Source organism: Gymnoscopelus braueri (genome assembly GCF_963280865.1).
Source record: "Gymnoscopelus braueri genome assembly, chromosome: 17".
NCBI lineage: Eukaryota > Metazoa > Chordata > Actinopteri > Myctophiformes > Myctophidae > Gymnoscopelus > Gymnoscopelus braueri.
The window spans coordinates 51,299,288-51,326,366 of record NC_137617.1 but is presented as its reverse complement, the minus strand read 5'-3'; the positions used below and the strand labels follow the sequence as shown (position 1 = coordinate 51,326,366).

Below are 27,079 nucleotides of genomic sequence, written 5' to 3'. Positions count from 1 at the left end.
CACTCCTACACACACACACACACACGCACGCACACGCACACGCAGACACACACACACACACACACACACGCACACACACACGCACACACACACACGCGCAGAAAAGAAAGACAGACATTATTTCAAGTACCTTAAGAGCTGGAACGCATCTGTGTTACATTTTGATTTGAGCTAAAAAAGCATTATTTTACACTTTGGCTATTCAAAAATAGCAGATCTACAAGCTCGTAGCGAGTGCCGGGCTACAAGCTTGTAGATCTGATATTTTTGAAAAATCGTGAAAATGTGTGCAAATCTTTGATTATGTATATTTTTAAAGCAAACATTTTTGACTAAAATCTTTGCTTCTGGCCGGGGGTCCCTGGAACAAACTATTTTGAGATGGTGGTCCGCGGCCAAATACATATCATTTTGGGGGTCCTTGACATGAAAGAGTTTGAGAACCACTGATATAGAAACATACGTTTTTTCAGAAAACTGTTGGGATTTAGAAGACGTACATAATCGGCTTCAGGTCTTAACACTGTCAACACATTTTTCTGAACCTTTGAAACATCATGGAATATTCTCGACCGCCCGCACCACGGAGATCACCGGATGGGGGGAAAAAATGGCCGATTGCGATCCTCCATTCCAGAGCTATGGCCAGTTCAATGTGTTTTGTGTGCTTGTTTTGTTTTGGCCAAAAACAACAGGAAGTCGAGAACATTTGACATTTATAAACCCTTTAGCATGAATGGAAACTAGCTTTTTTTGTTGTTGTTGTGATCACGTGATTTCTGGGTGTACTCTTCTTCGGTGGTGCTTGGATCTTTCACAGGCTGCGGTGCAGCGCCCTGAGGCGCAGCGCCCTCTGGAACATGTTTTTTTTTTTAAAGGACGTATATTTAGGTCCTTGGCAACTCTCCCAAGAACGACTTATGACGAGACATCGTCATAACGCCCTGGCTGCCAAGAACAACCTGTGACGACTTTTTTTTTTTTCCACACAGAACCAGAGATAACGCGATCCGAAGATGTGCTGCTCCATTGACTTCCTGGTTAACTTATTACTTTAAAATCCTGTATCTCGGGGCTCCTGTGTACTTTTTTTTTACTATGTATTTTTGGCCGAGACATGTTATTTTCAAAGGCGTATAAAAGCAAACGGGAGGTCACGATGACATTCTTTTTCCTCCAGAAGCACAGTATAACCCTCAGTGATTAGCAACCATCAGGAGATCGATCGTACTGGAGAGAAACATTCTGTGACTACTTGAAAAGGTATCGCTGGCAGTGGGTGCACGCAGCCAGAAATAAGTCTGGCAGTGAATGAGTTAATGGGTTAAAAATAGAAAAAAAATATCATAATTTGATGACCGGCGCAGACTCAGAGAGTCAGTAAGAGACCCGGTCATCAAATTATTGTCTCAGGAATGTGACAAAAACTATCTATTTGATGCTTCATAGGGTGTGTAATTGATAGAAAATAAGTAATTTTTGCGTCATCAGCGCCCATACCCCAGGTGGGGTTGGCGAAAGGGACTCCTACTCTGTGTGGAGTTTGCATGTTCTCCCCGTGTCTCCTAGGCTAGTTAATACCCTCACAAAAACATGCAGTAATCCTGGTCTCTATACTGCCTCCCCCTGGTCAGCCGGGGCGCCTGATGGAGGGGAAAGGAACTGGTTGGAATAACGTGTTCCTTCCACGTGCTACGTCCTACCGGGGAAACTCTCCCCTGTCAGGTGACAAGAAGGTCAGTTGGTTCTCATGCATTGACGGAGGCATGAGCTTGGCTCTGGGCTCCCTAGGCTGGCGGGGGGAGTGTAGCGCCCAGGATCACTTAGACCATTGGCACTAGGAAAAAGGGTTGCAAAATCGTGGGATAAAGAAATATATTAAAAAAAATAAAGCCTTCTTTTAAATCACCGTTTAGTAAATCATGGTCCCATTAAAGGTTCTATGACATTCATGTTCACTTTTTTTATTTGTCACTTTTTTTATTTGTCACGTTTTTTTGGGGGGTTTTATGACCTCAATTACACCCAGAAAACCTGAACTTTGAACATTCAGTGGATTTTCTGTGGTCTGGGGTTTTCTGAATAATTGGGCTGAAAAGTAATCTGTGATTGGCCCCTGGACTTTGATGTCGCAGTCGATTAATCCCACCCCCTCTCCTCTCCACCCCTCCCCTTTGGGGGGGGGGGGTATGATTGACAGTGAGAGTATAATGATAGAATCAGCCTCCTGTTTTACGTTGCTGATGATGATTGATCTGATTGTTGCTGATAATTGATGATTACCGTCAGTTCACACCCGTACTCACTTTTTGTTGGAGTTCATTGTTTTGTTTGATTATTTCTTCTGACTTCTTCTGACTGCAGATGTGAGGCTTCGCGGCCCTCACATCTAGGCCCGATCCGAGGTTGGTCCAGACAGAGTCCAAAACTCATCATCGTCCCAAAACATTTCGACTGTCATCCCTTCTAAATAGTCAATTTCTATGGCCCAGAGATAGTTTTCTTTTCCGTGGCATGGCTCTGTAAGAGATATTTATGAACCAGGACGTTTTCTGGCCTAGTCACTCTGCACACACGTCATGCGAAGTCCGGCCCCTCTGGCCTCTCCTCTCCTCTCGGCTCCTCTCCTCCCTCCCCGGCTTTGCGGCCCTAAAGTCTAGTCCCAACCTCCCAACCTCGGTCATGTGATAAAGAGGTCAGACTTCCTGTATCTGGTTGCTATGGCAACCGGCCAGATCAGGCTGAGGGTCAGAGAATCAAGAGCAAATCAGAGAATCAATCAAGCCGAGAGTCTGATCACTGATCAAGGTGGGGTAAGATGCCTAAATCGTAGCCATAGCTCTGATTAACAATCTGTGGCGGGTCTTGGACGCATGTGGAGTGATCCTGTGGAGTGATCCTGTGCTTGGAGGCATGTGGAGTGATCCTGTGGAGTGATCCTGTGCTTGGAGGCATGTGGAGTGATCCTGTGGAGTGATCCTGTGCTTGGAGGCATGTGGAGTGATCCTGTGGAGTGATCCTGTGCTTGCGAATCCCGGACAAACTTTCATAGCTTTTGTCAACTATAGTAGCAAGATACGTTTTATTTTTCTTCTTTATCCTGGGCACACCTTGTTGTTGGTCGTCATGGCTACCAGTTCCCACCTGATGTTGTGTGGGAGTTCAGACTGCTCCACACCGTACTGAATAACATAGTGTCTTAAGACTAGGACTTAAGTCTAAGATATACAGGTCAGAGGGTGTGTAATCTCCTTTGTATCCCCCAAAGAGGATGATAAGATCTCCCATCATGCAACAGCACATATCATACATTGGACATGGTCCTTTCCCCTTGGGCTCAACCTCCTTCCAGGAGAAGGTCTCTGGACTGAATCTCCACAGATCACTGAAGCTCTGGTTACCGTTGTAGCCACCAAATATGTACAGCTCTCCATTGTAGGTAAAGGCTGAATGACAGCAGCGTCTTTCTGGAAGAAGCTGTGCAGAAGGTGTGTTCAGCCAGCAGTTGGTCTCTGTGTCAAACACTCTGATGGTGTTGTTGTAGACCCACTGGTTCCCCTCATATCCCCCAAGTACAAACATCTTTGTCCCGATAATGGTGGCAGAGTGACACCATGAACCAGGTGGTGGAGTTCCTCTGGTGTTAATTAAAGACCAGACCATTGTGCTGGTGTCCAACTTGTAGATGTCATTAATGTATCCATTCAGATGGTTGTATCCTCCATGGATAAACATGACCTTCTCCAACACACAGGCTGAGTGGTAGAACCTCCCTTCTGGAACAGTCCCAGAAACCCTGGGTTTCAACCATATATGGGCGTCGACATCAAATGCATAAAGCACGTTGCAGTACTCCTGTCTCCAGTATCCTCCCCAGACATAGACTATATCTTCTATCAGCACAGCTGAGTGGCCGTAGCGCTTGGAGGGAACCTCAAGGTTACGTTTTCCTCTTCCAGGAGTCACTGGGGTCAACTTCCTCCAGCATAAAGTCACTGTGTTGAAGATGTGAACATCAATGTGTTCACGTTCTCCTCCAAAGCAGTACAGCTTGTTCTCCAGAACCACGGCTGCATGGCAGCATCTCTCTGCTCCTCCTGTGAGACGGACGGTCCAGCAGATCATCCTAAAGTCACAAAGTTCTTGCTTCTCTGTCCCCGAATGCAGTTCTATCGACACTACCGCTACCTCTTAAATCGCTACAGCGGTACGGACGGCACGTGAAGCCCCGGCCAATCCGTGAAGCCGGCGTGTTGCGTTGGCCAATCAGGGAAGCCGATGATCTGTTGGTGAAATCGGTCTAAAAGCACTGGTTCTCAACGTGGAGGGGGGGGGGATTCTGGGGACCTTACAGGGTCTGTAACTCTGAGAGTGTTCAAATGGTCCATGTGTTTCCGTTTGTACGCTTGTGGAGTTAAATTGGTGGAGTTAAACTGTGGTTAAACTGCTGCGAACTGCAGTTATGGCTGGGACCCCTGGGGGTCCGCACTTTAATAACAGCTGGGAATAGTGCACAGAATAGTGCGCTAGAAAAATGGGCTCATTTTCCCACAGACTCTCATTATAATGAATGTAGGAAAAAAAAGACTTCTGCTTGTAACAAGGTATTTCTACATTGCAGTATTGATACTTTTACTTAAGTAAAAAAAGAAGAGTGCTTTTTTGCACCACTGGCGAGCCCACAATAACAAACATTAAAGTAATGTCCTGAAATAATGAAAGTCCTCAGTAAGGGTCCATTTGGTTACTGTCAGAGTTACATTGACTGATTGGGCTGAGCGGTCGATAGACGTCTCGTCTGACCCAGTGAAGTCAGACTGTCTGGAGACACATCAGACTCATGAAACATTTATATCTCTGTCATTAATACATGACATGAGAGAGAGAGAGAGAGAGAGAGAGAGAGAGAGAGAGAGAGAGAGAGAGAGAGAGAGAGAGAGAGAGAGAGGGGGGGAGGGAGAGAGAGGGGGGGAGGGAGAGAAAGAGAGAGAGTGAGAGTTCTATAGAGACACAGGGACTACATTTCACGCCCACTTTAGAGACAGCGCCGCTACTCGAGGTCTGTTAGAACGATGAACTGCAGCTGCCAATGCTTTCCCTTTGAGAGGATGTGAGAGTCAGCCTACTTTTAAAATGATCCTACATTAACTGGATATGATATTTTTATTTAAATCAATATCCCGACTGACTCTGTTCATGTCTATACCTGAACATCTCATAGGCTTATATTAATTTTCTACCTACCTATAGCTCCGACGGTACATGACAAATTAAAACGTGTGGGTTTACTGCTGTTGTATTAACTTGCTTGAATGTAAGTTGGGGAAATAACCCAACTAAATGGAGGAGTGACATAGCGCGACATTTTCAACTACTTAGTGAATTCTCCAGGATAGTATTAATATACAAATAGTCTTGCAAGATGCTGTTTGGATAATTGTCCAAAATAAATAGCCTATAAAAATGATGCATGAGACACAAACTTATCTAGGTATTGAAAACCTCAAGGGATGAGTCTGTGATGTATTATATACCATGTGACCACTTAAACCTTAGACCTCAAGGGATGAGTCTGTGATGTATTATATACCATGTGACCACTTAAACCTTAGACCTCAAGGGATGAGTCTGTGATGTATTATATACCATGTGACCACTTAAACCTCAAGGGATGAGTCCGTGATGTATTATATACCATGTGACCACTTAAACCTTAAACCTCAAGGGATGAGTCCGTGATGTATATACCATGTGACCACTTAAACCTTAAACCTCAAGGGATGAGTCCGTGATGTATTATATACCATGTGACCACTTAAACCTTAAACCTCAAGGGATGAGTCCGTGATGTATTATATACCATGTGACCACTTAAACCTTAGACCTCAAGGGATGAGTCCGTGATGTATTATATACCATGTGACCACTTAAACCTCAAGGGATGAGTCCGTGATGTATTATATACCATGTGACCACTTAAACCTTAAACCTCAAGGGATGAGTCCGTGATGTATTATATACCATGTGACCACTTAAACCTTAGATTTCAGATGCTAGAACTTCTGACACTGTTAATCGGAGCTAGAAGTGTTTTTCTCCAAATCCTATCATTGTGGCGGAAGTGACGTCGAATCCTTCTAGCAGGGTCAAGGGATCATTCCTAAATTGTGTTAGAGCGCCCTCTTGTGGAATGTATTTTAAGTAATAAAACAATGTGAATACTCTTTGCGCTCACCTTGCTGTACGAACGCCCCGTAGACCAGCCATATGGCGTGGTGCAGCGACCCCGCCCCTCCCCCTCCTCCCCCAGGTGCATTGTGGGCGGAGGAGGAGGAGCGGCGCGGCGCCGCCGCCTGCAGCCTGTTGAGCAGGAAGATGACTCCGCCCACCACGGGGATCACGGCGGCAACGCAGGCCCACACGGCGGGGTCAAAGGGCGCCAGCAGAGAGAACATGTTGAGCTTCTCCTCGGGTCTGCGGAGCAGGATGCCCACGCTGTAGTCTAGATACCTGTTAATATATGTTAATATATGTTAATATATGTATATATACATATGAGCAGGATGCCCACGCTGTAGTCTAGATACCTGTTAATATATGTTAATATATGTTAATATATGTTAATATATGTATATATATACATATGAGCAGGATGCCCACGCTGTAGTCTAGATACCTGTTAATATATGTTAATATATGTTAATATATGTATATATACATATGAGCAGGATGCCCACGCTGTAGTCTAGATGCCTGTTAATATATGTTAATATATGTTAATATATGTATATATACATATGAGCAGGATGCCCACGCTGTAGTCTAGATACCTGTTAATATATGTTAATATATGTTAATATATGTTAATATATGTATATATATACATATGAGCAGGATGCCCACGCTGTAGTCTAGATACCTGTTAATATATGTTAATATATGTTAATATATGTATATATACATATGAGCAGGATGCCCACGCTGTAGTCTAGATACCTGTTAATATATGTTAATATATGTTAATATATGTTAATATATGTATATATACATATGAGCAGGATGCCCACGCTGTAGTCTAGATGCCTGTTAATATATGTTAATATATGTTAATATATGTATATATACATATGAGCAGGATGCCCACGCTGTAGTCTAGATACCTGTTAATATATGTTAATATATGTTAATATATGTTTATATACATATGAGCAGGATGCCCACGCTGTAGTCTAGATACCTGTTAATATATGTTAATATATGTATATATACATATGAGCAGGATGCCCACGCTGTAGTCTAGATACCTGTTAATATATGTTAATATATGTTAATATATGTTAATATATGTATATATACATATGAGCAGGATGCCCACGCTGTAGTCTAGATGCCTGTTAATATATGTTAATATATGTTAATATATGTATATATACATATGAGCAGGATGCCCACGCTGTAGTCTAGATACCTGTTAATATATGTTAATATATGTTAATATATGTTAATATATGTATATATACATATGAGCAGGAAACGAAAACGGAAACGGAAATTGCTTCCGGGTGAAGCGGAGGTGAGTGAAAAACGAAACCGATCTCGGAATGTAAATAAAACAGCGTGATCAGCGTCTATTAACCAAATTAAATATTAGGACGCAGATCTGCGTCCTAGATTATTCTGGCAGCCCACGGTTGTATCTAATAGGACGCAGATCTGCGTCCATGGCAGCTTATGTGTTAACTCACTGAGTGCCAGTATTATTTCTGTCTATTTCTGGCCAGTGCGATTTTTTTTTCAAAGTAAAAAAAAAGTGCTTATGAAGCGAGATACAGCCTTTTTCAGTTATCATGGACAATAACTATTATCATGTGTGCGTGTGAACGCGTGTTCAGCGTTCCCCTAGCGTAGCTTCCTGGTTGCTGTGTGGGGGGGAACAACAAAACCAGGTCCGCCTCGCATCAAAGCCCCGGGGAGGGGAGGAGTGTGTGTGTCAGGGATAAACTAAAACAAACGTTAAAAGACAGAACACAATAAAATGATCTTAACTCATTGAGTGCCATTGACGTGTGTAAATATAATCCAGATACCGTTTACTGAAGTCCACCACGTTCTCTCTCTCTGGAGTTATAGTGATGGCTGATACGGCTAGGTCTGCTTTCTGAGAGGAGAGGAGAGGAGAGGAGAGGAGAGGAGAGGAGAGGAGAGGAGAGGAAGAGAGAGAGAGAGAGAGAGAGAGAGAGAGAGAGAGAGAGAGAGAGAGAGAGAGAGAGAGAGGAGAGGAGAGATTAAATATTTAAAATTCATAATTAAACATTAATGAAACATGTGTTGTTGTGATGCAGTTTAACTTCCTACATGTTAACAAGCTCATGAATAATGTAGCATTGTGTGTGTGTGTGTGTGTGTGTGTGTGTGTGTGTGTGTGTGTGTGTGTGTGTGTGTGTGTGTGTGTGTGTGTGCGTGTGCGTGCGTGCGTGCGTGCGTGCGTGCGTGCGTGCGTGCGTGCGTGCGTGCGTGCGTGCGTGCGTGCGTGCGTAATAGGGTGGTGAGTCATATCATAATAGCCTGTACCTGTGCATGAACATGTGTGTGACTAATTCACATGAATGTTTGCCACATACATCATATTTAATAATCTATGATCAGGCAGGAATACTGTGAGGTGTTTTCATGAAACAATGTGTTAAGTAGTACAGAAGTACAGAAGTCCGGACGTCACTCGTTCATCCCCTGGTTCGTAAAGTATGGAGAATAACATTGGGTCATCTTAGAATCGTCTCATATAAGAATTGTGGTCCAAAAATAAACAAACTGCCTCGGCGATATTGTCAGGGAGGAGGCTCTGTATCGTTTATGATAGTCAGTCACTTATATTTGATACAGTCTGTTTCTGGCGAAAATGTAACTAATACGGCAGAAGTAACATTAGCGTTTTCTCACCGTCAGTTGATGCTTCATATCCATAAGAGTCAAACCGCCGGGATCATTTGTTTATTTTTGTAACACAGTTCTTATTTGACGCGATATTAAACACGTCTATGGGGATTCAGAACGGGGTGGAAAACCGCGAACCAGGTAGGATGTGTAAATGACGTCAGACTTCGGTGCTCTATAGCAGGGGTGGAAAAAGTACTCAAATTCTTTACTTAAGTAAAAGTATCAATAATGCAATATACAAGTAAAAGTACAGAATTCAAAATTTACTTGGTTAAAAGTACAAAAGTATTGGCATCAAAATATACTTAAAGTACCAAAAGTAAAAGTACAAAAATGTTTTAAAATAGCAGATCTACAAGCTCACAACGCGTCACGATGCGACGCGTTGTGAGCTTGTAGATCGGCTATTTTCAAATAGCCTTGGTATAAAATAGGGCTAAAGTGGTTAATGTATGTTTCATTATATCATAATCTATATCTGCAAAGTAACTAGTAACTAAAGTTTTCAAGTAAATGTAGTGGAGTAAAAGTACAATACTTGCCTCTGAGATGTAGTGGTAGTAGAAGTAAAAGTATTGGAAATTGGAAATACTCAAGTACAGTACAGATACCTCAACATTTTACTTAAGTACAGTACTTAAAGGGATACTTCACTTTCGGCGGGGGGAAACATTTAAAAAATATATTAAAAATAAATGAAAAAAGTAATGGAAAATTCATGGCCCCCTCACGCATTAGAGTGTCCTACTAATGTGTGAGGGGGCCTTTATTTTGCCATAACTTCTTTCATTTTTTTTAAATATATTTTTTTAATGTTTATTTTATGTGAAAGTGAAGTATCCCTTTAAGTAAATGTACTTTGTTACTTTCCACCACTGGCTAAACTAAAGGGTCAAATGAAAACTAGGTAAAAAAAGGTTATTCTATTTCAAGAACAAAACACTTCTACATCTACAAGCTCACAACGCGTCGCAATGCGACGCGTTGTGAGCTTGCAGATCGGCTATTTTAAAATAAAATCTTTCGGGGAAATTATAACACGTGCGTGCGTGCGTGCGTGCGTGCGTGCGTGCGTGCGTGCGTGCGTGCGTGCGTGCGTGCGTGCGTGCGTGCGTGCGTGCGTGCGTGCGTGCGTGCGTGCGTGCGTGCGTGCGTCCGTGCGTGCGTGTCGTACCTTATTGATGAGGTCGCCAATCATGCCGTTCCAGGATCCGTTTGGAAGCTGAGATCCATACTTACTGTCTGACACCTGGACACATAACAACATTAACCCATTCATTTATTTTGTATTTGTTTATTTAACCTTTATTTAACCAGTAAAATCACATTGAGACCATGGTCTCTCTTATGAGTGTGCACTGGCCAAGAGAAGAGGCAAATACATGTTACACAGCTCTGCCAGTAACAACAAATACAGGACATGACAAACATATGACATCCGTAATACCAAAAACCTACTACCAGAGTCTACATAGCTCACCAATGACAGACTAATAAAAAGACTAATGACGAGAACAATATATCATGAAACTACTAAGCTAATATAAAACTAAGATTAAGCATTTGCTACTCATCAAAGCAGGAGCAATGGCTGGAGAGTGTGCCCATGGCAATCCTCTTAAAAGTCACTAGGGGGATCAGAGAAGCCAGTTTTAATCTGGTCTGTAGATCATTCCACGACCAGGGCCCAAAAAACGCAAGGCTTTTTTTCCCTGCCTCAGATGTGGTATTGGGTACGACGTAGCGCATCCAAGCGTTTGATCTGAGGTTAAGACAATTTTGGACTAGTTCAAATTTTGAACAAATATAAGAGGGGAAATGACCCAGAATGGCTTTATAGATAAAAGTGTACCAATGTAGCAACCTGCGAGATGCTAAGGAGGACCACCCTACTAAGGAGTACAGAATACAATGGTGTGACCTGTAGGTAGAGCTGGTAATAAACCTCAATGCAGCATGAAAAAGGGGATCAAGTCTGCCCAATGTTGAGGAACAGGGGAATCGGTACACAGTGTCGGCGTAATCGAGTTGCGACATAAAAAGGCCAGTGACCAGCCTTTTCCGTGAGGCAGAAGAAAAACAGGACTTCATTCTATAAAAGAAGCTCAAAGTGAACTTTAACTTCTTAGCCAAGGCATCAATTTGGTGATTGAAATTTAGCTTGTTGTCCAACCAAATCCAAAGGTACTTGTAAAGCGCCACCCATTCGATGGTTACTCCATCCAAAGTGGTGATGTTTACCAATGATGCTAATGCATTTACCTGGTAGATGAAAGGTTAAAGGTGGTGTTTACCTGGTAGATGTCATATTTGAAGCCCAGTAGTTTGGCCAGAGCGTCCAGAACATCCACTGAGAATCCTTTATAACTCTTAGGCTGACCTAGAATGTTCTCCGCTACCATCACAAAGGGGTCCTCCTGTAGACAGGCAGACAGACAGGCAGGCAGACAGACAGACAGACAGACAGACAGACAGGCAGGCAGGCAGGCAGGCAGGCAGGCAGGCAGGCAGGCAGGCAGGCAGGCAGGCAGGCAGGCAGACAGACAGACAGACAGACAGACAGACAGACAGACAGACAGACAGACAGACAGACAGACAGACAGACAGACAGACAGACAGAGATTTATTTCCTTTTAACGTGCACAACAACGATAGAGAAAACATGGATAGTTTATGAGAATGCCATATTATTATTATTATTATTAATTTCCACATTACTTCCGGCAATCCAGCACTCACTTGTTGCCCCACACTTTGCCCCACACTTTTTTGGAACACCTCAGCTTCAGGAAAGTCAACGTGCCATTAATTTACTTCATAAACATTTCAGGAAATCCTTAAAGGTGTCATGACATTCATTTTCACTTTTTTTATTTTCAATGTTTTATTTGGGGTTTTATGACCTCAATTACACCCAAAAAACCTGAACTTAGAACATTCAGTGGATTTTCTGTGGTCTGGGGTTTTCTGAATAATTAGGCTGAAAAGTAATCTGAGCTTGGCCCTTCGACAGTGAGGTCACAGTCGATTAATCCCGCCCACTCTCCTCCTCGCCCCTCCCCTCCCCTATCCTTTCCTTTGGGGGGGGGGCGGAGCAGAGGCGATGATTGACAGGTAAAATCCCTCACCAGCGACACCCGCAGGCAAAGATTTCTTTTTTCATTGCAGTTGAAAAGGCTTTAGAAATGTGAGAGAAAAACACCTGCCATTGATCACTGGAATGGAATTTTCACTTAAAACTTTTTGTACACTTTTGAAGGACCAGGACAAAGACTTTGAATGTGGTGTAAAAGTGAATGTCATTAAACCTTTAAGGAGTTTTAAAACACACTGGCACTTTGGCAGAGGGTTTTGGGCTGTGTAGTTTTACCTTTAAACAATGGAACTCCGTTTATCAGATTATATAGTAGAAGTATTACATTAATTAATAGCTGATGGAAATAATATTCTCCCCATTGACTCACATTGCTCGGTGAACACTGGTCTCAAAGTCACTGTTTTAGCACAAAGCACCAAATGGATTGGGACCATATAGACTGTAAAGAAATATGGACAAAGGGAGCCCCATTGGTTACCCTACACTCCATCCAGACCTCTAAGGCCGTCCAGCTGCTACTGGCTGAGCTCACAAACAGGAAAAACACCAGAGGTGATCGAGCCTTTGGCTGCGGCTGCCCCGAGGCTCTGGAATAGCCTGCCACTTAATATTTGTACATTTGTACATCATTATTGAAGACATTTATTGTCTCTGGCTTTTGAGTAATTTTTAAAAACAATGTTTTTTTCATTTCAAAAATCACTTTTCAGCCGCAAGAAATAGCTGAAGTAGCGATATCATATGCTTATGGGCTCTGCTCTATGCTATGAGGGATGCTGGGGAAACTGGACGACAGGGACAATTCTGCAAACAAACCCCATGACCAGTTATTTGGGATCAATATAGAAAAAAAAGGCTGTATGTTATTTTAGTCGAGACTTGTCCTTTAAGTTATCGTATCAACACTCTATTGTAGAAACACTCATGGTCATACCAGTAAAGTGACCACTTTGAGGGTCAGTCCCTGCATTCCGTTTTCAATGCGCGTCTCCTTCAGGCTGCCGTTCAGTCCGTTGACCGAGTCCCAGGTAGCCAACTGAGAGAGAGAGAGAGAGAGAGAGAGAGAGAGAGAGAGAGAGAGAGAGAGAGAGAGAGAGAGAGAGAGAGAGAGAGAGAGAAAGAGAGATGCAGAACAGACTTACCTACAATTCACAATGTAGGCATTTATCAGACGCTCTTAATCCAGACTGATTTACAGTAAGCAAGGAAAACACAAGATAATCATCATCATCACTATAATATGAGGGCGGAGTGCCCTGCCCTGCCCCCCAGCTATTCATTTCTATGAAAGTTGCTCAGTTCAGTTTTGAAGCACCCGGAAGTCTGCCGGGAGTTTAACATTGGGTCCATTGGGTCTAATAGTAGTTTAACATTGGGTCTAATAGAAGTTTAACATTGGGTCTAATAGTAGTTTAACATTGGGTCTAATAGAAGTTTAACATTGGGTCTAATAGTATTTTAACATTGGGTCTAATAGTAGTTTAACATTGGGTCTAATAGTAGTTTAACATTGGGTCTAATAGAAGTTTAACATTGGGTCTAATAGAAGTTTAACATTGGGTCTAATAGTAGTTTAACATTGGGTCTAATAGTAGTTTAACATTGGGTCTAATACTAGTTTAACATTGGGTCTAATAGTAGTTTAACATTGGGTCTAATAGTAGTTTAACATTGGGTCTAATAGAAGTTTAACATTGGGTCTAATAGTAGTTTAACATTGGGTCTAATAGTAGTTTAACATTGGGTCTAATAGTAGTTTAACATTGGGTCTAATAGAAGTTTAACATTGGGTCTAATAGTAGTTTAAATTTGGGTCTAATAGTAGTCTAACATTGGGTCTAATAGAAGTTTAACATTGGGTCTAATAGAAGTTTAACATTGGGTCTAATAGAAGTTTAACATTGGGTCTAATAGTAGTTTAACATTGGGTCTAATAGTAGTTTAACATTGGGTCTAATAGAAGTTTAACATTGGGTCTAATAGAAGTTTAACATTGGGTCTAATAGAAGTTTAACATTGGGTCTAATAGTAGTTTAACATTGGGTCTAACATAAGTTTAACATTGGGTCCAATAGAAGTTTAACATTGGGTCTAATAGTAGTTTAACACTGGGTCTAATAGTAGTTTAACATTGGGTCTAATAGTAGTTTAACATTGGGTCTAATAGTAGTTTAACATTGGGTCTAATAGTAGTTTAACATTGGGTCTAATAGTAGTTTAACATTGGGTCTAACAGAAGTTTAACATTGGGTCTAATAGAAGTTTAACATTGGGTCTAATAGAAGTTTAACATTGGGTCTAATAGAAGTTTAACATTGGGTCTAATAGTAGTTTAACATTGGGTCTAATAGAAGTTTAACATTGGGTCCATTGGGTCTAATAGAAGTTTAACATTGGGTCTAATAGAAGTTTAACATTGGGTCTAATAGAAGTTTAACATTGGGTCTAAAAGAAGTTTAACATTGGGTCTAATAGTAGTTTAACATTGGGTCTAATAGTGGTTAACATTGGGTCTAATAGTAGTTTAACATTGGGTCTAATAATAGTTTAACATTGGGTCTAATAGTAGTTTAACATTGAGTCTAATAGTAGTTTAACATTGGGTCTAATAGTAGTTTAACATTGGGTCTAATAGTAGTTTAACATTGGGTCTAATAGAAGTCTAACATTGGGTCTAATAGAAGTTTAATATTGGGTCTAGTAGAAGTCTAACATTGGGTATAATAGCAGTTTAACATTGGGTCTAATAGTAGTTTAACATTGGGTCTAATAGAAGTTTAACATTGGGTCTAATAGAAGTTTAACATTGGATCTAATAGAAGTTTAACATTGGGTCTAATAGTAGTTTAACATTGGGTCTAATAGTAGTTTAACATTGGGTCTAATAGAAGTTTAACATTGGGTCTAATAGAAGTTTAACATTGGGTCTAATAGTAGTTTAACATTGGGTCTAATATAAGTTTAACATTGGGTCCATTGGGTCTAATAGAAGTTTAACATTGGGTCTAATAGTAGTTTAACATTGGGTCTAATAGTAGTTTAACATTGGGTCTAATAGTAGTTTAACATTGGGTCTAATAGTAATAATAATAATAATACCTGGGATTTATATAGCGCTTTTCTGATTACTCAAAGTAGCTTTACAAGTTGAACTAAGTAGAGCAAAATAAAAACAAAACAAAACAAAACAACCTTAATAAGATAATCTAGAGAATACAAAAAATAAAAAAAATAGTAGTTTAACATTGGGTCTAATAGTAGTTTAACATTGGGTCTAATAGTAGTTTAACATTGGGTCTAATAGAAGTCTAACATTGGGTCTAATAGTAGTTTAACATTGGGTCTAATAGAAGTTTAACATTGGGTCTAATAGAAGTTTAACATTGGGTCTAATAGAAGTTTAACATTGGGTCTAATAGAAGTTTAACATTGGGTCTAATAGAAGTTTAACATTGGGTCTAATAGTAGTTTAACATTGGGTCTAATAGTAGTTTAACATTGGGTCTAATAGAAGTTTAACATTGGGTCTAATATAAGTTTAACATTGGGTCTAATAGAAGTTTAACATTGGGTCTAATAGAAGTTTAACATTGGGTCTAATAGAAGTTTAACATTGGGTCTAATAGAAGTTTAACATTGGGTCTTATAGAAGTTTAACATTGGGTCTAATAGAAGTTTAACATTGGGTCTAACAGTAGTTTAACATAGGGTCTAATAGTAGTTTAACATTGGGTCTAATAGTAGTTTAACATTGGGTCTAATAGTAGTTTAACATTGGGTCTAATATAAGTTTAACATTGGGTCTAATAGAAGTTTAACATTGGGTCTAATAGAAGTTTAACATTGGGTCTAATAGTAGTTTAACATTGGGTCTAATAGTAGTTTAACATTGGGTCTAATAGTAGTTTAACATTGGGTCTAATAGAAGTTTATCATTGGGTCTAATAGTAGTTTAACATTGGGTCTAATAGAAGTTTAACATTGGGTCTAATAGAAGTTTAACATTGGGTCTAATAGAAGTTTAACATTGGGTCTAATAGAAGTTTAACATTAGGTCTAATAGAAGTTTAACATTGAATAGAAGTTTAACATTGGGTCTAATAGAAGTTTAACATTGGGTCTAATAGAAGTTTAACATTGGGTCTAATAGTAGTTTAACATTGGGTCTAATAGAAGTTTAACATTGGGTCTAATAGAAGTTTAACATTGGGTCTAATAGAAGTTTAACATTGGGTCTAATAGTAGTTTAACATTGGGTCTAATAGAAGTTTAACATTGGGTTTAATAGTAGTTTAACATTGGGTCTAATAGAAGTTTAACATTGGGTCTAATAGAAGTTTAACATTGGGTCTAATAGTAGTTTAACATTGGGTCTAATAGTAGTTTAACATTGGGTCTAATAGAAGTTTAACATTGGGTCTAATAGTAGTTTAACATTGGGTCTAATAGTAGTTTAACATTGGGTCTAATAGTAGTTTAACATTGGTTCTAATAGAAGTTTAACATTGGGTCTAATAGTAGTTTAACATTGGGTCTAATAGTAGTTTAACATTGGGTCTAATAGAAGTTTAACATTGGGTCTAATAGTAGTTTAACATTGGGTCTAATAGTAGTTTAACATTGGGTCTAATAGAAGTTTAACATTGGGTCTAATAGTAGTTTAACATTGGGTCTAATAGTAGTTTAACATTGGGTCTAATAGTAGTTTGACATTGGGTCTAATAGAAGTTTAACATTGGGTCTAATAGTAGTTTAACATTGGGTCTAATAGTAGTTTAACATTGGGTCTAATAGAAGTTTAACATTGGGTCTAATAGTAGTTTAACATTGGGTCTAATAGTAGTTTAACATTGGGTCTAATAGAAGTTTAACATTCGGTCTAATAGTAGTTTAACATTGGGTCTAATAGTAGTTTAACATTGGGTCTAATAGTAGTTTAACATTGGGTCTAATAGTAGTTTAACATTGGGTCTAATAGAAGTTTAACATTGGGTCTAATAGTAGTTTAACATTGGGTCTAATAGTAGTTTAACATTGGGTCTAATAGAAGTTTAACATTGGGTCTAATAGTAGTTTAACATTGGTCTAATAGTAGTTTAACATTGGGTCTAATAGAAGTTTAACATTGGGTCTAATGGAAGTTTAACATTGGGTCTAATAGTAGTTTAACATTGGGTCTAATAGTAGTTTAACATTGGGTCTAATAGAAGTTTAACACTGGGTCTAATAGTAGTTTAACATTGGGTCTAATGGAAGTTTAACATTGGGTCTAATAGTAGTTTAACATTGGGTCTAATGGAAGTTTAACATTGGGTCTAATAGTAGTTTAACATTGGGTCTAATAGTAGTTTAACATTGGGTCTAATAGTAGTTTAACATTGGGTCTAATAGTAGTTTAACATTGGGTCTAATGGAAGTTTAACATTGGGTCTAATAGTAGTTTAACATTGGGTCTAATAGAAGTTTATCATTGGGTCTAATAGTAGTTTAACATTGGGTCTAATAGAAGTTTAACATTGGGTCTAATAGAAGTTTAACATTGGGTCTAATAGTAGTTTAACATTGGGTCTAATGGAAGTTTAACATTGGGTCTAATAGTAGTTTAACATTGGGTCTAATAGAAGTTTATCATTGGGTCTAATAGTAGTTTAACATTGGGTCTAATAGAAGTTTAACATTGGGTCTAATAGAAGTTTAACATTGGGTCTAATAGAAGTTTAACATTGAATAGAAGTTTAACATTGGGTCTAATAGTAGTTTAACATTGGGTCCATTGGGTCTAATAGAAGTACCAGTATTGGGCCGAATAGGCGTGAGCGTAGCGTTATGAGCAGCCTGCGCGCTAGGGGTTCAAACCGTAGAAGCACGGCGCAGGAGCATTTTAGGACTACGGTTTTCTTACCTTTTCTATGATGTTATGATATCTTAGGATGAATGGTACAGTAGAAAAATGTCATAACTCCATCCCGGGTCCGCCACAGCTTAAAACATGCACGGATAGGCCTTGCGTTAGATCGCGTATTTTAATAGCTTTTATTTTTTTATTTGTTTTTGAGATCTGACGTTCATAGTGACAGAACATTATGCAAAAAAAAAAAAAAAAAAAAGTCTCTCTAGACGAAATTGAAATCGAGAGACTTCTGTTTTTTTATTTTTATATATATGTATTTATGCATTTATAGGGTGTACATGTATTTACTTTTACCGTGTCTATTACATTTATAATTATATGTATGTATTTATTTAATGTTTATTATAATTATATGTACATATATATATATTCATTCGGTGCCCTGCTCACCCGCTTCACGTCTTTCCCAAACGTTTCGCTGAAACTAGAGCCCAGGATCTCAAACTGGACGTGAGAGTTTGACCCGTTCTCCTTGAAGTCCATCAGCCCTGTTAGACCTGTTACATTACCCTATAGAGAGAGAGACAGAGAGAGAGACCTGTTACATTACCCTATAGAGAGAGAGAGAGAGAGAGAGACCTGTTACATTCCCCTATAGAGAGAGAGAGAGACCTGTTACATTACCCTATAGAGAGAGAGACCTGTTACATTACCCTATAGAGAGAGAGACAGAGAGAGAGACCTGTTACATTACCCTATAGAGAGAGAGACAGAGAGAGACCTGTTACATTACCCTATAGAGAGAGAGACAGAGAGAGAGACCTGTTACATTACCCTATAGAGAGAGAGACAGAGAGAGAGACCTGTTACATTACCCTATAGAGAGAGAGACAGAGAGAGAGACCTGTTACATTACCCTATAGAGAGAGAGACAGAGAGAGAGAGAGAGACCTGTTACATTACCCTATAGAGAGAGAGACAGAGAGAGAGACCTGTTACATTACCCTATAGAGAGAGAGACAGAGAGAGAGACCTGTTACATTACCCTATAGAGAGAGAGACAGAGAGAGAGAGAGAGACCTGTTACATTACCCTATAGAGAGAGAGACAGAGAGAGAGACCTGTTACATTACCCTATAGAGAGAGAGACAGAGAGAGAGAGACCTGTTACCCCCCAAAATAACCATATTTGAACTGGGGACCCCCCACCCTGACAAGCATTTGGAATTGTAGGCCTTACACTTGCGGTGGCGCAGTCGGTAGCGCTGTCGCCTCACAGTTAGAAGGTCCTGGGTTCCATTCCACACCTCAAAAATTTCATCAAGTACAGTACTTGAGTATATGTACTCAGTTACTTTACACACAGAAGGGGGTAGCAACCATTTCCAGGAAGACAACCCTGGTCACACAACACCTCTTTTAGACGCTCCCAATGCTGTTCCCACAATGTTGATGTCCTCACAAGTATAGTAATGAACGTGCGTGTGTGTGTGTGTGTGTGTGTGTTTACAGAGGGAGAGAGCGAGGCTCATCAATCTGTAGTAGTTGTCGCTAAAGGGAAGACAGGTTATAGCACACACACGCACACACATCTCTGTGTCTGGTTCATAGCATGCTAAAGGAGCATGACATTGGACAGCCGCAGCTCAGGAGTGTGTGTGTGTGTGACACACACACACACACACACACACACACACACACACACACACACACACACACACACACACACACACACACACACACACACACACACACACACACCTGTAGGAGTGAGGGATGAGGAGGAGAAGAGAAGTGAAGGGTAGAAAGTGAACATCTTGTCCTCCGTTCACATGACCTCCTCTCTGCTGCTGTTCTCTCCATCATTCATCTCTCATCCCCCTCTCTCTCTCTTCCCCCCCCCCCCCCCCCCGATTGTTGGCAGCAGTCCTCTCAAGAGGAGAGGAGAGGAGAGGAGAGGAGAGGAGACATGGTAGGTGAGCAGGTGTTTAATGTAACAGTGACGTTTTAGTCTCTGAGACATTGTGTCTCAGTTTCACAAAGTTGTGGAGTAATTTCTCCGGTGGACAGCAGACAGCTCCTTCCATGAGTCAGCAGAACATAGAGTACCTCAGAGCACTGTTTCTCAACACTTTTTCTGTTGGACCCCAAAGGTCCATTTGGGGCCCCGTCTCACAGAGACCTGTAAGGGTCCATTTGGGGCCCCTCTCACAGAGACATGTAGGGGTCCATTTGGGGCCCCTCTCACAGAGACATGTAGGGGTCCATTTGGGGCCCCTCTCACAGAGACATGTAGGGGTCCATTTGGGGCCCCCTCTCACAGAGACATGTAGGGGTCCATTTGGGGCCCCCTCTCACAGAGACATGTAGGGGTCCATTTGGGGCCCCCTCTCACAGAGACATGTAAGGGTCCATTTGGGGATCCTCTCACAGAGACATGTAAGGGTCCATTTGGGGCCCCTCTCACAGAGACATGTAAGGGTCCATTTGGGGCCCCCTCTCACAGAGACATGTAGGGGTCCTACAGGGTGACACTCTGGCCCCCCCTTCCTGTTCATTATGGCGATGGACCAATAGCCCTGAGACTCGCAATCAATGGCATGGGGAGAAGTCACAGGGTTCACGTTGGTCCTGCACTATGCAGATGACATTGCCCTAGTCTCGGAAACAGCAGAGAAAGGAAGCAAACGACTAATACTCAGTGGTGGAAAGTAACCAGGTACATTTACTTAAGTACTGTACTTAAGTAAAATGCTGAGGTATTTGTACTTTACTTGAGTATTTCCAATTTCCAATACTTTTACTTCTACTCCACTACAATTATTTGAAACCTTTAGTTACTAGTTACTTTTCAGATATAAAGTATGATATTATAGAACATACATTAACCACTTTAGCCCTATTGTATAACTAGGCTATTTGAAAATAGCCGATCTACAAGCTCAGAACGCATCGCATCGCGACGCGTTGTGAGCTTGTAGATCTGCTATTTTCAAATATATTAGTACTTTTACTTTTGACATTTTTATGCCAATACTTTTGTAATTTTACTCAAGTAAATTTGGAATTCTGGACTTTTACTTGTAACAGAGTATTTCTATATTGCAGTATTGGTACTTTTACTTAACTAAAGAATTTGAGTACTTTTTCCACCACTGCTAATACTGGCAGCAGGAGTTCAGGAAGATCGGCCTCAAGCTCAATGCCAAGGGGGAAACATGTATTAACACATTGCCTGCCAAGAACGCATATATGCATTTTTTTACACATTCACTGCCAGGTACTATGCATCCATTTTTTTAGCTTCTGCCAGGATGTTTTTAGAACCTTTTTAAGTAGTCACAGAATATTTATCTGTAAATAAGTAATCTGTCAGGTTACTGCGTCAGGCACCCGGAACCCATGGAGAGCAAACTGACACCGTGGGAGCAAACCCAGGGCACAGCCGAGCCAGTAGGAGGTGCACCACCTACGTAAACACACTGCAGTGTGACAGCGGAGCCAGTAGGAGGTGCACCACCTACGTAGACACACTGCAGTGTGACAGCGGAGCCAGTAGGGGGTGCACCACCTACGTAGACACACTGCAGTGTGACAGCGGAGCCAGTAGGAGGTGCACCACCTACGTAGACACACTGCAGTGTGACAGCGGAGCCAGTAGGAGGTGCACCACCTACGTAGACACACTGCAGTGTGACAGCGGAGCCAGTAGGAGGTGCACCACCTACGTGGACACATATCACTTTTATGTAAGTGTGTATGTATCTCTGCATCATCCTTACTGCACAGTGCTGCTATGATAACTGAATCTGCCTAGGGATCATCAATCCGTATGTTGTTGCTGTCAACCCTTTTTTTTCTTCCAGTAAATGAATGCTCTACTTCGTCATACAAGAGCGTCTCATAAAAGTAGTGAAAATGGAAGATGTGTCGTGAGCTTGTAAATCAGCTATTTTCACTACTTTTTGATTATTCATTGATTATTATCTTCGCGGCCCAAACATCTAGGCCCGATCAGAGCACTGATCAACAGTCTGGGAGGCAAGTGAAGTGTTCGTGTGTTGAGCAACCCCGGACGTACATTGGTGGTCTTTCAATTAAAGTAGTAGGAAGTAGGATAGGGTAGGATGTGTATAATAATAATTAAAAATAATTAAAAGAGTTCGGTGTAAACAATATTGTCAGTTATTCCATCATCATTACCCTCAATGAAAACTTTGACAGCGTTGGCTCTCTTTCCCCTTGAGCTGTGTAGAATTGGCCATGAGCGAATACAGGCTGAGGTAAGTAGATGCCAACTCTGTCATTCTCTTGGCCTTGACCTTTATTGATGGTAACGGAGAAAGCTAACCTGATAGGGAACTGGCGTCTTCAAAATGTGAATGGAAGGTCATTACTTCTGTCATGGTGAGGGATTCTTGGGAGGAAGATTATTTCAACGTAGTTTGTTCCTACTGCAATCTCACACTCGATGACTTTGTCCATCATTTGTACCACCACCATTCTGGTGCCGTTCCTGAGAGTGCGTTCGGGACCTGCTTGCAGGTTTCTAAGCAGCATGACTGGGGCTCCTAGTTTAAGCTTCAGATTATGGTCAGGGACTCCAGAGGGTGTCAGTGAATTTAGGAATTCCATAGGTACAGAGTTCTTGTGGTTGTCCTCCTTAATTGAGTCAGCTGAAAAGTATTTTTCTTTTCTTTTTCTTCTCCAGGGAACTCAGCCATGCACCTGTTGTTGATTTTTTTTGGACATCGTTGTTCAGTGGAGTGTATACAGTGTTCAGTGGAGTGTATACAGTGTTCAGTGGAGTGTATACAGTGTTCAGTGGAGTGTATACAGTGTTCAGTGGAGTGTATACAGTGCCTTTGAGAAGATTGTGTTTGTCGATACATCCATTTTGCAGGTCAGGGAAGGTGTATGAAATTAGTGTATTCAAATCCTTAACCAAGTGGTGTGGTGGAATGTGGATGTGGATGTGGACTTCAGTGTGTCCATGTGCAAGTTTGTGTTCCCCTAATTCAAGGAGATAGTTAGAGAAGTATTTCTCAGCCATATCTGTCCTCATGTTGATGTTAAGCCTGTGGTCCTTCATGGCAGGATAGAGCGGTGACATCTGGATGCATCTGGTGACATCTGGATGCTTGCTCTCTTGATAACAGGAAGTGTCTGCCTAGGGTCTCCACCCAGCAGGATAGTTTTGCCAACCCAAGGCTGTTGTGACTGCATCAGGTCTCTCAGTGTTCTTTCCATGCACTCAACATTAAAGCGGTTAACGCTGAAGATCTCGTCCCAGATGATTAAGTTGCTCTCTTTGATTAGTTTGGCCAGAGAGGACTCTGCCTTCATAGCACAGACAGAGTCTTCAAATATGGGGATTGTGATTTTAAATCTTGAATGTGCTGTCCTACCACCCTCAAGGTTTTGAGCAGCCAAGCATGTGCTTCCGATACAAAGCACAATACCATTCTCTGCTCTAATTCTAGCTGCAATCACCTTAAAAGTAAAGGTTTTTCCATATCCTGCAGGTGAATTCAGAATGAATTGTCTCGTAATGGGGTCCACCTTTGCTGCATGGACTGCTTGATAAACAGCTTCACAGAGTTTCATCTGTTCCACGTTTAGCTGAGGAGTGAGCAACTGTACAATTTGTTCCTGCTCTATTTTGTTGAATTGTTCAGATCTGAAGACTTGTGCCAGTTTTTCTTGCTGAGTTAGTGGTCTTGGCTGTAGCAGGTCCCTGTAATCGGCTAGACTACTTCCCATTTGTGACAGCTCATCATCAATGGCAAGTAGCACCTGATTGTGTATAAATGTATACTGCATCTGTAGGGCACCTCTGAGCAGTGGCTTCCTTATGAACAAAGTCTTCACTGAGCTGCTCCAAGAATGTGTCAAACACATTTTTGGGTTGTGATGGTTGACAGTAGTGGAAGATAATGGCAAAGGTCTCTCTGACCTTCCGTGAGGATGTATAGTCCGAGACCTCATGCATGGCGGTAATCCATTCTCCATCGTTTTCAAGAAAGCACATGGCTAGAGCTGTCTCTTTGAAACTGTCATAGGTGTTGCCCTCCTAGACTTTAAGGTCGCCATAGCTCTGTGGTCCCATGATTTCAAATGGAATCTCTCTCCCTGAGGACTGATACATTGGACATCCGTCCTATTGTTCTTGGAATTTCTTCTTCCATGGGATGATTCACTATTTCCTTCCACATATGGGTCTGAGCATTCCAAGTGTAGAGTTCTGGAATCGCAATGTAAAGATATTTCCTTGCATTAGGGTCAGTGTTGTTTAGCTGGAAGAAGGCCATCAATGTAGTGGGTTTGGCTGCTGTTAGGGCTTCCTGTGCATGGCCTTCTTCGAAAATGATATTCTGTTGGCCCTCCGTGTGGATAGCAAGATTGGTGACAGCAGGGAAACTGTTCTGGATTTTGTACTCCATTGTTCCCCAGTGTACATCATGAGCATCAATTGTTCTGGCATTGATGAATTTGGAGATCTCATCCCTATCTTCAATGTTGATAGTGCCGACATCAACTCCCTTGTGGACATACTTGTAGAGATACTTGATGGTATGGAAGGAGCCGACAAATTCAACATTGATGTGGCACTTGCACTTGAGAAGGATCCAGGGGTTGAAAGGCACGACCCACCTGCTGTCAAATAGAAAGCCATTCTTCTCAGCGGTGGGACCGTTATTGGGCCGCTTGTACTGTAGGTAGCCATGGCCATCATGAGGCAGTCGAGTGTTGTCACAGAAGTCTTTAGGGAAACTTTTGGAACAGCTATTGTTGACCATGCAGGGGCTGTTAGGGTTGGCTGTCCCACAGGGTCCATGTAGCATGGATTGACACACCAGCTTATGCAGCTCCGGTTCCTTCTGTGGGTCAGGTATGTCTGCTCGAATTATTTGATTTCTTGTAGGAGCAGTAGGATGTGAGCATGTTTGAGTCCTCTCATCTGTCCCTCAACGGTGTGTACTCTAGCCTTTATCTACCCAAAGACACTGAGGTTGATGTCGTGCAGAAGCTCATCCAGACTCCTTTTGATAACCTTATTGACAATGTCTGGTCTGTCACAGGGCTGCTGTCCTGGAAATATGTTCATCAGTACACCGTCACTCTTTGAGTTTGCCGTAATCGTGATAAAGAGGTCAAACTTTCTGTTTCTGGTTGCTATGGCAAGGGCATCAAGATAGTGTTTGTAGAGGTATCTGGGGCTACCAGTGTGAGAAGCTGGAAGAAAGATCTGTTTACCAATCCTGGTTGCTTCAGTATCTTCTGGCTGGTTTTGCTGAGTAGCCAGGACATCAATCAGACCTGAATACTGGTAGGCCCTGTACTTGTCCTGCAATTCCCTACTTCTGTAGTAGTTCATTCGGCCACTTTCTATCTTGCTGTACTGATCACAGAAGTATTCTTGTGTACGTTTTCCTGATTTCAGTACAGTGTTGAAGGAGTTGGTTCTCTGGTGTATATGGAATCTGAAGAACTCTTGAAGAGTAATTTGGTCAGTGGTTGAGTTTGCATTAATCTTCATGATGGGATTATCAAGGCTGAAGCCAGCATCTCCATGTGGCAATATCAAGGGATAGGCAGCTGGGTCATACATAGGGTGGAGTTCATGGATGTGTGTAGTCTGTTTGTGGTTAGGTGCATCAGCTGTTGTTCTGTACAGTACAATGTCCCTACATTGTACTGTACAGGGTTACAGTGACATTTCTTTGCCCCCTGTGAGCTTTTGGCCTTGAACACCATTTTGAGTTCCCGACTTGGGTTTGCATTGAAGATTTCAGCACCGTTTTTTAAGGACTTTGCTAAAGGATTTACTGTCTTTAACTCATCTTGAATCAAGGTCAATGTGTCTTCCGTAATAAGTCTGTCTCCTTTTGCTTGATGAAGGCGGTTCTTAAACATGGGCAAGGTTCATTTTAAATATTTGGTCAACTGCTTTGTGTGTGGAAGTAAGGATGGAAAATACCATTAAACAAAATGCCAAGAAAAGACACTTCAATGCAGAGGATTGTGGCAGTTTGGGGAGAAGTGCAGAAGGCACCGATGCCCTCACCCAGACCAAAAATGTTTCCCACAGGAACCGCAATTATGATCCAGAGAGAGGACACTATTCCAGGACACACTCAAAGAAGCTGAAACTTGAGGGTCCTGACGAGCAGCAAAGTTCCAGCCCACAGACATCTCTCCAGCAGTGCACCACTTAACAATCACAAGGACTTGGAAGAGAGGTCACTCCTAAAAAAGAGCTAAAGGTGGAGGACGATGAGGATGATGATGGTGTCAGACTGTTAGCCACACCACTAAAGGACGAGAAGGAAATTTACTATTTAGAAGGGATGACAGCTGAAATATTTTGGGACGATGGCGAATGCAATAGCGACAGTGTATTGACTTTGAGCCACAAAAAAGCCAGCCAGGTAGAAAGAGAAGAATTGGAACAATACAAGGTGGACAATGATAAAGATTATGTTAATCTTCCAACCACACCATTGAAGGATGAGGAGGAAATTGTCTATTTAGAAGGGATGACAAGGGAAATGTTTGGGGACGAAGACGAGTTTGGACTCTGATGTCTGGACTTTGATGTCTAACCTCAATGTGTCATCATAGCATCGAGCCTTAACAAATCTGTCGTCATATAGCCATACAGTTTTTACCACAACTACAACTTCCATCACTATCTACGAAGCCATGCCACAGAAAAAAGAAACATCCCTGGACGTTCGGACGCAAAATGCCAAGCGCAAACGCTTGGTTAGAGGACATCTATACGCAACACGCTGTAAAAGGATCACAAAAAAGGACACAAATTTCAGAAAAGACTGGACACGTCCACACCAACTCACACAAATGGTTGACTTTCACACACCAACTATGGATAGCATCTGCAGTTCATTCTATTCTGTCATGTTCCCTCGGGAAACATCAAAAGGTCCTGTTGGTAACAGAACCATTCATGGACCCCCCTCCTAAACTACAATCTCTGTTTGACAGGGACTCTCGCCAATCCAGGCAATTCATGGACAACATCAGGCAGTACAATGGCTTAGTATCAATGGCTTCCAAGAACGTCACTGGTAAGATAGTTCAATAGAGTGGTCAGATGTACCACATTACTCCATCTGCAATCTTTCCTGACAGTACAACCAAACCCAAATTCTCACAAATCTTTGTCTCTC

The 27,079-nt window shown here is 41.4% G+C and overlaps 2 protein-coding genes across 2 annotated transcripts in view; one reads left to right on the top strand and one right to left on the bottom strand.

Annotated features, from left to right (window-relative positions):
* LOC308105225 (glutamate receptor ionotropic, delta-1-like) overlaps positions 1-27,079 on the bottom strand; it is a gene marked incomplete at its 3' end in the record, with an annotated part of 268,717 nt that overhangs the window by 24,705 nt on the left and 216,933 nt on the right. The window contains exons 8-14 of the mRNA XM_080455860.1: positions 18,336-18,455; positions 12,969-13,070; positions 11,232-11,354; positions 10,112-10,186; positions 8,088-8,158; positions 6,236-6,510; positions 1-5 (exon numbers count right to left, since the gene is read on the bottom strand). The exon at positions 1-5 is cut by the window's left edge and continues 134 nt beyond it. Of these exons, the coding sequence (XP_080311986.1) occupies positions 1-5; positions 6,236-6,510; positions 8,088-8,158; positions 10,112-10,186; positions 11,232-11,354; positions 12,969-13,070; positions 18,336-18,455 (771 nt within the window). The remainder of the gene's footprint in view (positions 6-6,235; positions 6,511-8,087; positions 8,159-10,111; positions 10,187-11,231; positions 11,355-12,968; positions 13,071-18,335; positions 18,456-27,079) is intronic.
* The window catches only part of LOC308105227 (transient receptor potential cation channel subfamily M member 5-like), a 419,337-nt gene that overhangs the window by 226,411 nt on the left and 165,847 nt on the right, over positions 1-27,079 (top strand). The window lies entirely within an intron of this gene.